The 12,494-nt window shown below is 35.5% G+C and overlaps 1 protein-coding gene across 1 annotated transcript; it reads right to left on the minus strand.

The window, feature by feature from the left end:
• Window positions 1-115: 115 nt before the first annotated feature.
• On the minus strand, window positions 116-8,940 carry LOC110452046 (polyadenylate-binding protein-interacting protein 2B-like). Its single transcript, XM_021500317.1, has 4 exons — window positions 8,833-8,940; window positions 6,843-6,984; window positions 4,107-4,256; window positions 116-2,962 (listed from the first exon to the last, which is right to left on the minus strand). The coding sequence occupies exons 2-4, from the start codon at window positions 6,975-6,977 to the stop codon at window positions 2,879-2,881; spliced, it is 369 nt and encodes a 122-aa protein (XP_021355992.1). The 5' UTR covers window positions 6,978-6,984; window positions 8,833-8,940; the 3' UTR covers window positions 116-2,878.
• Window positions 8,941-12,494: the final 3,554 nt, after the last annotated feature.

A 12,494-nucleotide genomic window follows, 5' to 3' on the forward strand; every position in this document is an offset into this window, starting at 1 on the left:
CCCCAAAAAAAAAAGTTGAAAAATTGATTAACAGATGGCGGACGAATGTTGCACCACTTCGATAGCTTACTGGTACTTTAGACCAAGCGAGCTAAAAAACTAAGATAAGACAACATCAATTTCATAGTAAAAACAAAGTATTTATTAACTAAGTTCTATATAAGGCCTTTGCAAGGCAATGTATGCACCAACGGTAAAAACATCGAATAGAACTTTAATGCTTTTGGACAAATACACATACAACACATTTTCTCTATATGTCACCAACATGGGATATTTGTGCTGGCTATTATGTTGGATAACTTCAATGATCCCTAGGATAGTCTGTACTTACTTCAATCCTATAATCAATTTGTGCTTCCATACGCTGACATACTTGTAGGCACATCTTAATATTGCATTGTCCTAACAGTAGGGTATGAAATGGTTCAACAAGCGAGAGCGGATTCAATCGCTCAAGTGAATACGATTTGTTTGTGTGCTGTTCTGTCAGTGCATTTTCACTGACGACACTCATGAATACTATGATTATTAGAGAACATATTTAATTTGATGACTGAGGACTACATATTAGAATGGAAATGTATGGATTGAATGACATTACCTTAATGTGGTTAGACTAGTATGAAATATCATCGTGAAGAGATAACAAAAGGTAAGCCAGGTCACAAAAGTGCACGCTGGTTTGACAATTTAAAAACAATATCATTTAATCTCTGATTGTCAGATCTAGTGTTACAAGTCATAAGGTTATGTGCAACTAATTCATTCCGTGGAATGATATAAAGATGGAGAAACTATAAAAACAAGACTACCCCTGTCACATACATATTGGTGTCGCTGTTTGACACATTTATGTAAAGAGCGATATCGTGGTCTTGACCTTGACTGTGAAACCCTGCTTTAATACAAGGTCATTTGAGATATTCTAATTTCTGACTATTATATAACGTCTGATAAAAATCTGTTCAGGATTGAAGTTGCTAGAGAGATATCACTGAATTTCTGGAGAAGTTTCTATAAATATTTACTGCAATTTGACCTTGAAACCGTGAAATATAAACTCATGTAAGAAATTCTCATACTGGAGCTTTGTAAGTTTGATAAAAAATCTGTTGTGAAATTAAGCTGCTACATTGTTGTCACTATACTGGTCGACAAATTTCAAGCATCGGTTCCTTTGTTAAGAATGTCTTATGAAGAAACTTTATCACGACAAAGGGGGCAGACATTGTAACATTACATACCTGCGCACCCCCCCCCCCATAAAATAGTAGGGACATTCAAAAACAATGCTGTTGAGTATCTTGTCAGTTCTTAAAACAATACCCTGTATAACATTATATGACATTAACACTATAGGTATCTCACTGTGTCATTTACATTCATAAAATAAGTTCACTATACTTAGAGAGGTCCATGAAATGAATTCTAGTGACACTGAATGTGACTAAGCTTATGGATATTTCATATTTTTCTGTAACTTTGGCAGAGAGTAATGTGCCTTCAGTTTACAAACTCTTCAAAATTATAGAACAAAGCTGATTTCTGATTAAGTTGTAGAGAGCTTGTGTCAAAAAAACATTCCCAAAAACTGCCAGGTGAAGGAGATCAGTGTTTATGGGACCTCTCATACTGTAGCTGGACTGTTAAAGGTCATACAGACTGACCATAGGGAACATTTACCCACACACAAATACACACATATCCCATACAGGTAACATAAACCTTAGAAAACATGTAAACTTATAGTCATATACACATTTATCAAAATTATAACCACAAGTGCTAGTTCATACACATATAATAAGCAGTACAAGTATCCACACAGCTTTTTCCACCATCAGGAATCCGAATGCCCCATACAAGGAAAAAGTCCAGCCCAAACAACGACACATGCCTTGATTTGGATAAAGGTACGGATTACCAAAATTTACTGATGACAATTCATGATTTTCTTAATCACTTTTAAAAATACCTATTTGTTAGTTAGAACTTCTAAGCATGATTTATTTATCTGACTATATCATTCAATTATAATTCACATAATTATTTCTGATACATATAATATTTTTTTTGTTTCCTAGTCATACATATCAGTTAACAAACATAATCAGACACCCTGAACAAAGCAGCACTATACACAGTAGGACAAAAGGTCCAAAGCACTCGTATTCCATACATCGTGAGACAAAGTAGTCCACACGTCACTCAGGCTACACTCTCCTCTCTACCAGATATCTTGGATTTGACTTTCATTAAATATTTTCAAACTGCATACATGAAGTTCAACAACATTGAGATTCCTGATAGTTGAAAATTTAGTTAGGCTCTAAGTGTGTATCAGTTTAAAAAAAATGTCTACAAATTTTGAAGTAAATTTCTCAGATAGAAAGTCCAATCACACATGAATCCAGAGTCATAGAAGATATGTACGCATGTTGATTATAGCATTAAAACATCCTTTAACTTTCCAGAATTGTTTTCGTTTTAGTAGTTAGTCTGAAGCATTGGTGGCTGACTATACCGCTGTCGGTTAATCATTTCATTTACACTCTGTACAATTTACAAACTGTACATCTATCTGGAAGCCTGGAGATATGCCTGATACACTTTCAATTTATCCTCATGTTAGATTTATACAACTTGACACGAAGACAACTTGTCTTTGCAGTGTGTACATGTATAATGGCGACAATCATCATCAGAGAATATATGGATGAATATTAAATGTCAACGTAACATAATGGATGCAACAGTGGACCTGGGAATGGAAGGAGTATCTTCTTTTTGTGCATTTTTTTGAAAGACATTGAGTATAAACTCATTCCGTATTGTTCCTTTGGCCACAGGTAAAGTGCAAAAAGTGGAGAATATGCTACGTGAACTTGAAAGTAGAATTCAGAGATCTTGGAACAAACTCTGGTGCATCAGGATTCAGCTTACTGCAAGGTGAGGGACCCTGAAATGTCAAACAAAACCTGCAGTGTAACATCTACTGTTGTCAATGTAAATACCCAGTAACATTAACTGTTGTCAATGTAAACACCCAGTGACATCTACTGTTGTCAATGTAAATTCCCAGTAACATTAACTGTTGTCAATGTAAACACCCAGTGACATCTACTGTTGTCAATGTAAATACCAAGTGAGATCTACTGTTGTCAATGTAAATACCCAGTGACATTAAATGTTGTCGATGTAAATCCCCAGTGACATCTACTGTTGTCAATGTAAATACCAAGTGACATCTACTGTTGTCAATGTAAATACCAAGTGACATCAAATGTTGTCAATGTAAATACCAAGTGACATCTGCTTCTGTCAAAGAAAACATATACTGATATCTTCTGTTGTCAGAGTAGATGTCACTTGGTATTTACATTGACAACAGTAGATGTAAATACCAAGTGACATCAAATGTTGTCAATGTAAATACCAAGTGACATCTACTGTTGTCAATGTAAATACCCAGTGACATTAAATGTTGTCGATGTAAATCCCCAGTGACATCTACTGTTGTCAATGTAAATACCAAGTGACATCAAATGTTGTCAATGTAAATACCAAGTGACATCTACTGCTGTCAAAGAAAACATATACTGATATCTTCTGTTGTCAGAGTATACATTCAGTAAATCAACTGTTGTCAAGGTAATTATATGGTAACATCATCTGTTGTCATGGTAAACATATGGTAACATCAACTGTTGTCAAGATAAACATACAGTAACATAAGTGTTGTCAAGATAAACATACAGTAACATAATTGTTGTCAAGGTAAACATACAGTAACATAATTGTTGTCAAGGTAAACATATGGTTACATCAACTGATGTAAAAGTACATGCACAGTATCATCAATTGCACAGTAAACATATTTTTACATCAGCTATTATCAAGTTAACATTTTGTCAAAATAAATTGTCCGGTGCAACAACAGTTGATTGAGCTTAGGAAATCTTTCTAAAAATTAAGTGCTGATGGAAACACTGTATCTTTCAAACGAATATTATACATTTCACATCAGTGACAATATTAATTACAACAATAAACAAGCTCACAAACTAAACACATTCTGTATTGGGCACAAAGGTTAAACTTACCTTGTGATGATGGAGATTGTTGTTGTAGTTATATAAAGCTGTTACAGCCTCCTCTACTGAGTTAAAATATATCCACTCTGCTTCCTCCTCAGCCAACATCTCCTCAAAACAGGCATCCATATATGCCTCCTCCCAAAATTCCTCTTCTACCTGTCATTAAAGATACAATATCAAAATTGAAAGTTTCTTTTAACAGGAATCTGTTGCATAAGATTAGCAATTCTGGCACCTCAGACAGAGATATCCCACGTCACACCCCGTGCTAGATTCTTCTATCTCGTCCGATCTGTCTGGTACCTTTACGTGACTTTTCGCAGAATTTTTACACTGTGATGTATTCATCGGTACCTCTGCATTATAAATATTCTGTTTTGTCATTAAATGTATGTATTGTTTTGATGTTGTTAAATATCTGATGTTGTACTTCAAATATAATATACAATGTGAAATATGTTGTTTGCTATGTAAGGACGAACTACATTTTTACGCGGAGGCATTCAAATGAAGCTTTAGTAGTGTATAAGAGGCAATTGTTATTTGAGGCCCAAGATGGGATACTTATAGTCTTTAGGAAAAATGAATAGATTTGTTTCAAACTAAAAGGTGTGAGATTTTTTTTGTTTACCTGTAACTGATCAAAATCAGGTTATCTCAGTATCGGGCTAAGATTCTGTTATATCCCAACCTCCACTTGGATTCTGTTACAGAATCTTAGATTTGAATGATATAACCTGATATCGCTCAGTTACAGGTGAAAGATTTGATTAAAATGGTTACACATACACTGCAAACTGAAAAGGCAAAGACATGATTTTAAAAACAAGAGGCCCAGGGGCCTTAATAGCTCACCTGGTATTTTATTTTTCAATTTAAAACCTGCTGAGTACCATTCAGGTTTATCAAAGGAGTACAAGTAACAAAGTTGCATCTTCCATTTATAAATATTCAATTCCCTTTGCCCAAAGATTCTCTAAAACAAGTTTGGTTAGGTTAAAATCCCTTCAACGGTACAGAAGGAGAAGGATCTTTAATGTTTTCCTCTATTTCCCCTAATGGGCCCCACTAATCTGCCCCAAAGAAGGGGAATCCACACACCTCAGTTTAAACAAAATTGATTCTTTTCTCCCTAAGCATGCTTCAGACTGCATTTGGTTTAAATCCCTTCACTTGTATAGTAGGAGAAAAAAAATCCTCTATTTCCCCTATTGGGCCCCGCTCCTATGCCGCCAGAAGGCCCACACCCTCCGTTTATACAAACTTGAGTCTCCTTTGTCCAAAGATGCTCTAGGACAAATTTGGTCAAAATCCTTCAATTGGTTGAGGAGAAGATTTTTAAAGATTTACCTATTTTCCCCTATTTGGCCCCGTCCCTCTGCCCCCAGGGGGACCATACCCTCCGTTCATACAAAACTGAGAACCCTTTGGCCAATGATGCTCCAGACCAAATTTGGTCAAAATCCCTTCATCGGTACAAAAGGAGAAGGATATTTGATGTTTTCCTCTATTTCCCCTAATGGGCCCCACCCATCTGCCCTTAGAAGGAGGCCCACACACCTCAGTTTATACAAAATTGATTCTTTTGTCCCTAATCATGCTTCAGACTGCATTTGGTTAAAATCCCTTCACTTGTATAGCAGGAGAAAAAAAATCCTCTATTTCCCCTATTGGGCCCCGCCCCTCCGCCCCCAGAGGGGCCACACCCTCCGTTTATACAAACTTGAGTCTTCTTTGTCCAAAGATGCTCTAGGACAAATTTGGTCAAAATCCTTCAATTGGTTGAGAAGAAGAACATTTTTAAAGATTTACCTTTTTTCCCCTTATTTAGCCCCGCCCCTCTGCCCCGAGGGGGGGCTATACCGTCCGTTTATACAAAACTGAGAACCCTTTGGCCAATGATGCTCCTGACCAAGCTTCAGACTGCATTTGGTTTAAATCCCTTCACTTGTATAGTAGGCGAGAAAAAATCCTCTACTTCCCCTATTTGGCCCTGCCCCTCTGCCCCCAAAGAGGCCACACCCTCCGTTTATACAAACTTGAGTCTCCTTTGTCCAAAGATGCTCTAGGACAAATTTGGTCAAAATCCTTCTATTGGTTGAGAAGAAGAAGATTTTTAAAGATTTACCTAGTTTCCCCCTATTTGGCCCCGTCCCTCTGCCCCCAGGGGGGTTATCCCCTCCGTTTATACAAAACTGAGAACCCTTTGGCCAATGATGCTCCTGAATAAATTTGGTCAAAATCCTCTGAGCCATTCAGGACAAGTAGCATTTTAAAGGAAAAAGTTGACGGACACCGGACGCTGCACCATGGGATAAGCTCACTTGGCCCTCTGGGCCAGGTGAGCTAAAAAACAATTTTCAATTTGCCCTAAAGGGTAAATAATTCAGTGATGTATTGTCAGTACTCCTGGAACTATCATTATGTTACAATCTTCTCTCATAAAATTTATTTATTGTATTTAACGTCATAATGCTGTAGCTAAGGCATTATAATCAATCCTCAAGTATAAACGACCACAAGGCTATAAAACAGTGTGAGTGATAATTAACTCTATTTGCAGTATATAATACTATCTTTTTGTCATTGGAATGTTCAACAAAGTCTTCATAAGACTGAACTATATGTATACCTATGTACATTTGTACTTATAGCGGTCAAAATTGAAAAGTAAATTGTAGAAACCCATGCTAGAAATAATAAATACAATTACAAAAAGAGCCGTCTTTTGTAAATACAAACCTGTTTATCAAATTCATCTAGCTCCTCCCCCATCCACACATATTCAGAAAAGTCTACCTCTGGACCCATACCAGGAGCTTCTTCATGGATCTGCTCCATACTGTTCTGCAGGTAGGGCGGAAGTTTCATATTCATGATTCTTCTGCAAAAAAAAAACAAATAAATATTTGTTTAGAACATTTCAATATAAAAAGTCAATTGTATATGAGACCCTTTATCCAAATTTGACATCAAAATAAAATGGATCATTGATAATTTATCTGGGTTTTTTTTCAGAATAGGAAGAATTTAGATTAATTAGAAGCATACACAGATGACCAGACCTAACCCCAAACTCACACACCATTTTATCACAAACATCAATATTAAAAGCACAAAGAAAGTAACTAAGCTAGATAATAACAGAACTGGGTTGTTTCGTGGCATCTAAAGTTCTGAGGTCATAGAATCTTATTCTGTTCTGTTCATGTACCGGGGGTATGCAAGATAATAAATGCTTCTAGATCAATTTGACTTTTATTCTTAGAGGAAAAAACCTTTTGTGACAAGACATTATATATATATGTATCAGAAAGGGAAAATTAAAGAGCTAGACCAGGATTCAAAATTTAAGAGGGACGCTAGCTATAGCTAGTACTTTATAAACAATTGATCATAAGCTATACCTGGTAGTGGTCATTGGTGATTTACAATATCCAGTTACATCACTTCCAAACTACAAACTTCTTTCTTAAACTAACCACCGACCGGAACAAGCTTCCAGACAACGTTGTGTGGGCAGAGACACTCTAGGGCTTTAAGTTGGCCCTGCAACTGCAAAACTAAGAGCCACGTAGCACTCTTCTCTCCTTATGTGCGTATGAATGTCTGAGAATTAAGCCCCTACATTGTACAGATCACTCAAAATGTTTTTAGTAGAAGAGTGGTGGATTCTTGGAACTCCCTTCCCAACTCTGTAGTGGAAGCCCCATTGTTATAAATCTCGCTTAAACACTTTTTGGAAAAATATACCGTCCAAGTTTTATCCCAGTTTTTATGCTACACAACCGGTTAACAGTATGTTACCGAACCAATATGCGCCTATATTAGCTACTTCAAGCTAACAACGGTGTCAACTAAGAGGTTAACAGGTAAACAGATCCAGATGACATGCCAAATATGGACATATTCACATCAAAATACTGACAGTAACGAACACACATCGGATAGAACACAGACAACACTAGACATACAGACTTCCTCAACAGGACATGTGTGCTTGATTGAAACAACATTATTATTACAAACATGTTCTGAGGTACTAATTAATACAGATTAAAAAACGTATATAACTTAATATACCTTGATATATACCTGTGACATAAGAATTGCTCTCAGAATTATTTCTTGATGCACAAATCCTCCTGGTGTCATATTCATATTGAAAAGTTATTTCAGTGTGTAACGTAATACATGTTAACGTTGATGTCAATGTGTGTTGCAATTCAACCATATTATGAAATAGGGAAAACGCAAAGCCAACATTATTTTATCTTACAATTACAAGTTAACTCGCATTAAAATCATGATATGAACTAATTTAAATAACAATTAAATACCGTCACCTTATGATTCTGAGAAAATCGTCTGACTTTTCCCACAAAATCTAATTTTAGACAGACCCCTATTTATACTTAAGATTTGATCATGTTACATCAGACTCTTATTTAAATTTTCATGAATCGAATACGTATCTAACTTTTATATTAGTTTACCTGAAAAGTTACTAACGAAAAATAAGTACGTTTATTTCCCATGTCATAATATGAAAATCCAATACTATAACTGAATATAAATTTGACCTAATTCGACCAAATGCACACGTAAACAAACTCCAGTTTCGATCGATAATTTCGACAATTCTGTCACTGCTGTCGATGACAGGGATTCTAACTATGCAAACATAATGTGATGCTTGGTGTTTGCCCCTCGAGAGATTGAATATGCTCACCAGATGTTGTGTTATGCCACTTTCAGATTGTGTCAACGTTTTCTCCTTTGTTTTGATGCTCTTGTCAGGTTCTTGTTTGTAAATAAACCATTTACTGTTCTATCTACTTCCGCTTAAAACATAGTTCTAAATAGTAATGTCAAGTTTATATGATCTTATTTATAATATAACTCAGAGTATTATAATGGATGTAACAAAATAAGGTTACTTCTGATTTGGTTTGAAATGACATCAATTTTAACTGTAAATGTTTGTGGTACGCAGGTTTGACCTTGACAGTGGCGTAGAAATATGACGCAAAATGAGTGCTCTCAGAACATCGGCCGATTCCGTTGATCTACTCACGGACATCGCCGAACATCCTGCCCTTAGCATAGATGTTCGAAACTCAACAGGGACCAATTTTTTTTTTTGATTGATTGATTTTTTTTTTAATGAAATTAATGCTACATCCGATTTAAAAACTTTAAATATTTTTTTAAGGGGCATTTAAGTTTTAGCATTAAAGTAAAACTTAACCCAATTTCAATTCAGGACTGTTATGTTTACCCGTACTTAAAAAAAAAGACATCTCTTTAAACGCATTTGCATACATTTATTATGACAAATACATGTAATCCGCTGCTCTAAGGCTCGAGATAGACTAACATTAGAATTTAGTTCCCTAAGTCCGTGCATATTGCTGAGTTATCTTTTTTTTGAGAAAACGACGTACTTTTTTCACACAAACCAATGACGTAACAATCAATACCTGCTCACAAGAGAAGATAACTCTGCAATATGCATATGTAACCTACTGTACCCAGATATGTCTCTGCTTTATCGGTACAAATGCTGTTCTTTTTATATCTATGTAGTTGCCGTATGTGCCAACGAATCCCATACGACGCTCTTTAGGCGTTTTCTCAATAAAACTGCCTTCGATTTGTCTCATGAAAACGGAAGTAAATCTGATAGAGATGCAATAAAAACATCTGTCCACTAAGTCTAGTAAAGGCTATTAGAATCTTCCTTGTCTAACCCGAAGCTTCTTAAATATTATTATTTGATCTTAATTAGCTGCTAAAATTTCTCCGCTGAAAATAAAGTTTACGGAAAAATCAGAAGGCATTGAGTGAAGCCTTTTTGAATTTGAAGAAAAGGATACATTTTCTCCTTGATTTATAGCTGAGTAAGAATGTTTGTGAAGTAATTATACCATTTTTTTTACCCCACTACAACGACGCTGATGATACGGTACTGCATTATGAATTATTCCGTCTGTCTTCCCTTCGACTTATTTTGACTTATTGCTTCCATGCTGTACACTTTATCATCATAAAATGACATGACGACGACGACGATGATGACGACGACGATGATGATGATGATGATGATGATGATGATGATGATGATGATGATGATGCAGTTTCATTTTCATTCTGTTATAATACGCCTGTAGACTACGGGTAGTATTATAGTACACCTTGCGAATTCCATCCGTCTGTTACTTTTTTTCTTTCTTTATCATTACTCCCATGACTTTTTTTAAATGACGTATGAAGCTGAATCTTGATGCAAAATTTTCATAAAATACAACTTAAACAAGTTCGCGTTTGAGGATTTTTCGTGTATCTTTAGAGGAATAATGATAATTTGTTTATTTTGAAACCAAAGTTTATCTAAAGCTTTTCATCTGTATATACCAGTTTACTATATCTACTCCGTGTATCTTTGGAGGTAACATGCTGCTCTTGTGTCCTGTACCAAAGTACACAGATATATATTGGACTTTGTTGATTTTAATGTACTTCAGTTTTTCAGCAGAGTAACTTTCTTGTTCCGTCACCTACATTCACCAAACTAGTAATACCTGTATGTATCCAAGGAAGGTGGAATGTTGTATGTTTAATGTAAACTTTATTTCGTTTCTTTCATTTCACAAACAATGTGTGCAAATTCACAAGTGTACAAACAGAAACAGGGTATGGAAACAAGCTTAGAACTTATATTAATCCACTTCCTTCAATTGGAAATGACAATATTGAGACGGACAGCATGTTAGCATTCCAGGGTTTACACTCACTTTCGAATATGGGCAAAGGGAGACAATCGCGATACACCAATGGAAAAAACAGCTTGCTTCCAATTTGAACACATTACAAAAAAATGAATTCTTGATTGCATATTTATATGGGTACAATATACATATTCATATTGTATGTCTGGCAGTCTATGTGTGTTTGTTTTTATTTATAATAAGGGACCGTTTAAAAGCTAAACGAGTCTCGGTAATAACACTTGTTTTGTTTAACGTACTTCTTTTCTCTCTCCATTGTTTTTTTAGACCTTTTCAGTTCCAAATATTTAAAAACATGCGTATACTAAACAATTATCACAGGATTTGTTTGAGTAAGTATTAAGTAAGTTGATGAGTTATATAGTTATCGAGTTCTTTACCGCCCTTCAACTCAATATGAACTTGTAAAAGTAACTATGGTTACTGTAGTGTTAAGGCAGGTTAGAATTATTGAGATATTTACCGTTTCGAAGGGGGTTGGTTATATTACTATCAAACATTCTCGTGTTGGCTGAAGGTCGATGGACACTAATGACAAATGTGTTACTGTGAAAGGTGTGTAGATCCACGTAGAATATGGACACGTTTAATGGTCGCCTTCGTGCTCAGCCTCTCTTTGCGAAATATGATATTCTTTGTCTGATAAGAATGGGCTTGTTAGTGTGCTTTGTTCTTTTGTTGTCTCCGTCCGACTTCTTGCTGTGTGGTGCCACCATGGCCTCATTGGAAAATGAATCCTATTTGATCATTGGTATGCCATGTTGTTTCTCTGTCTCTACCCAGATTCTTGCTTTAAGGACGTGACATTACTTGGATTGGACATAGACTTACTTCTGGGTATCATCGATGAAGTAGATGACGCTCACCTTTCCGGAACACCTATTTTATTCTCCAGGTATTTTTGAAGGGTCACCATGTTAATTTTGTTTTGTTCATATAGTCCGAGTTGCGTTTTTTGACAATAAATTACTCTCTTGTTTTTGTATTTTTACCTACGCAACGTTCCTTAAAACAAAATCAACTCCTATTATTGAGTAGAAAATGGTTAAAGAAGGTTATTTTTGCGATTTAATATCTCGTCAACGCAGACCTCTTGTTGAAAACCCGTGATAAGCCCACATAAATTGGCTAACATGCGCATTTGCAATCCAACTCTTTGGTGATTGATAATAAAAAGTGATAAAATTTTGATCACAGATTTTTAATAAAGACAGAAAGGAAATAAACATACACATTTTTTTTTCGAATTTCCAGATGTTTCTCTCTCTATAAAAATATTAATACAAAAAAGTATATGAAAAAGTTTGTTACGATTCGTAAACACCACATAATCAATACATAACTAAGCGTCAACGAAAACAGCATGAACCCGAACCTGCATGGTCGTGTGCTGTTAAATTTAATAAAAACACATCTGTCACAAGCCATCCAAGAACATTTAACTTGTGTTTAATATCTTGAATAATATGTGTCTAACCTAGATAAATAATGAAATTCAATAGATTGGTCAACACAGTTCATCTATATGAGGAGCAGAGTTAACAACAATGGTGTAATGCCGTCACGGTTTCTCCTAACGTTGCAAACGATTGTCCCGTCTACA

Source organism: Mizuhopecten yessoensis, unplaced genomic scaffold (genome assembly GCF_002113885.1).
Source record: "Mizuhopecten yessoensis strain PY_sf001 unplaced genomic scaffold, ASM211388v2 scaffold6363, whole genome shotgun sequence".
NCBI classification, from domain to species: domain Eukaryota; kingdom Metazoa; phylum Mollusca; class Bivalvia; order Pectinida; family Pectinidae; genus Mizuhopecten; species Mizuhopecten yessoensis.

Coding starts and splice junctions, on each gene's coding strand:
- LOC110452046 (XM_021500317.1), bottom strand. CDS start 6,977: ATGAATATGAAACTTCCGCCCTACCTGCAGAACAGTATGGAGCAGATC. Junction 4,257..6,842: donor TAGATGAATTTGATAAACAG/GTTTGTATTTAC, acceptor CTTTAATGACAG/GTAGAAGAGGAATTTTGGGA. Junction 2,963..4,106: donor ACAATCTCCATCATCACAAG/GTAAGTTTAACC, acceptor TTGACATTTCAG/GGTCCCTCACCTTGCAGTAA.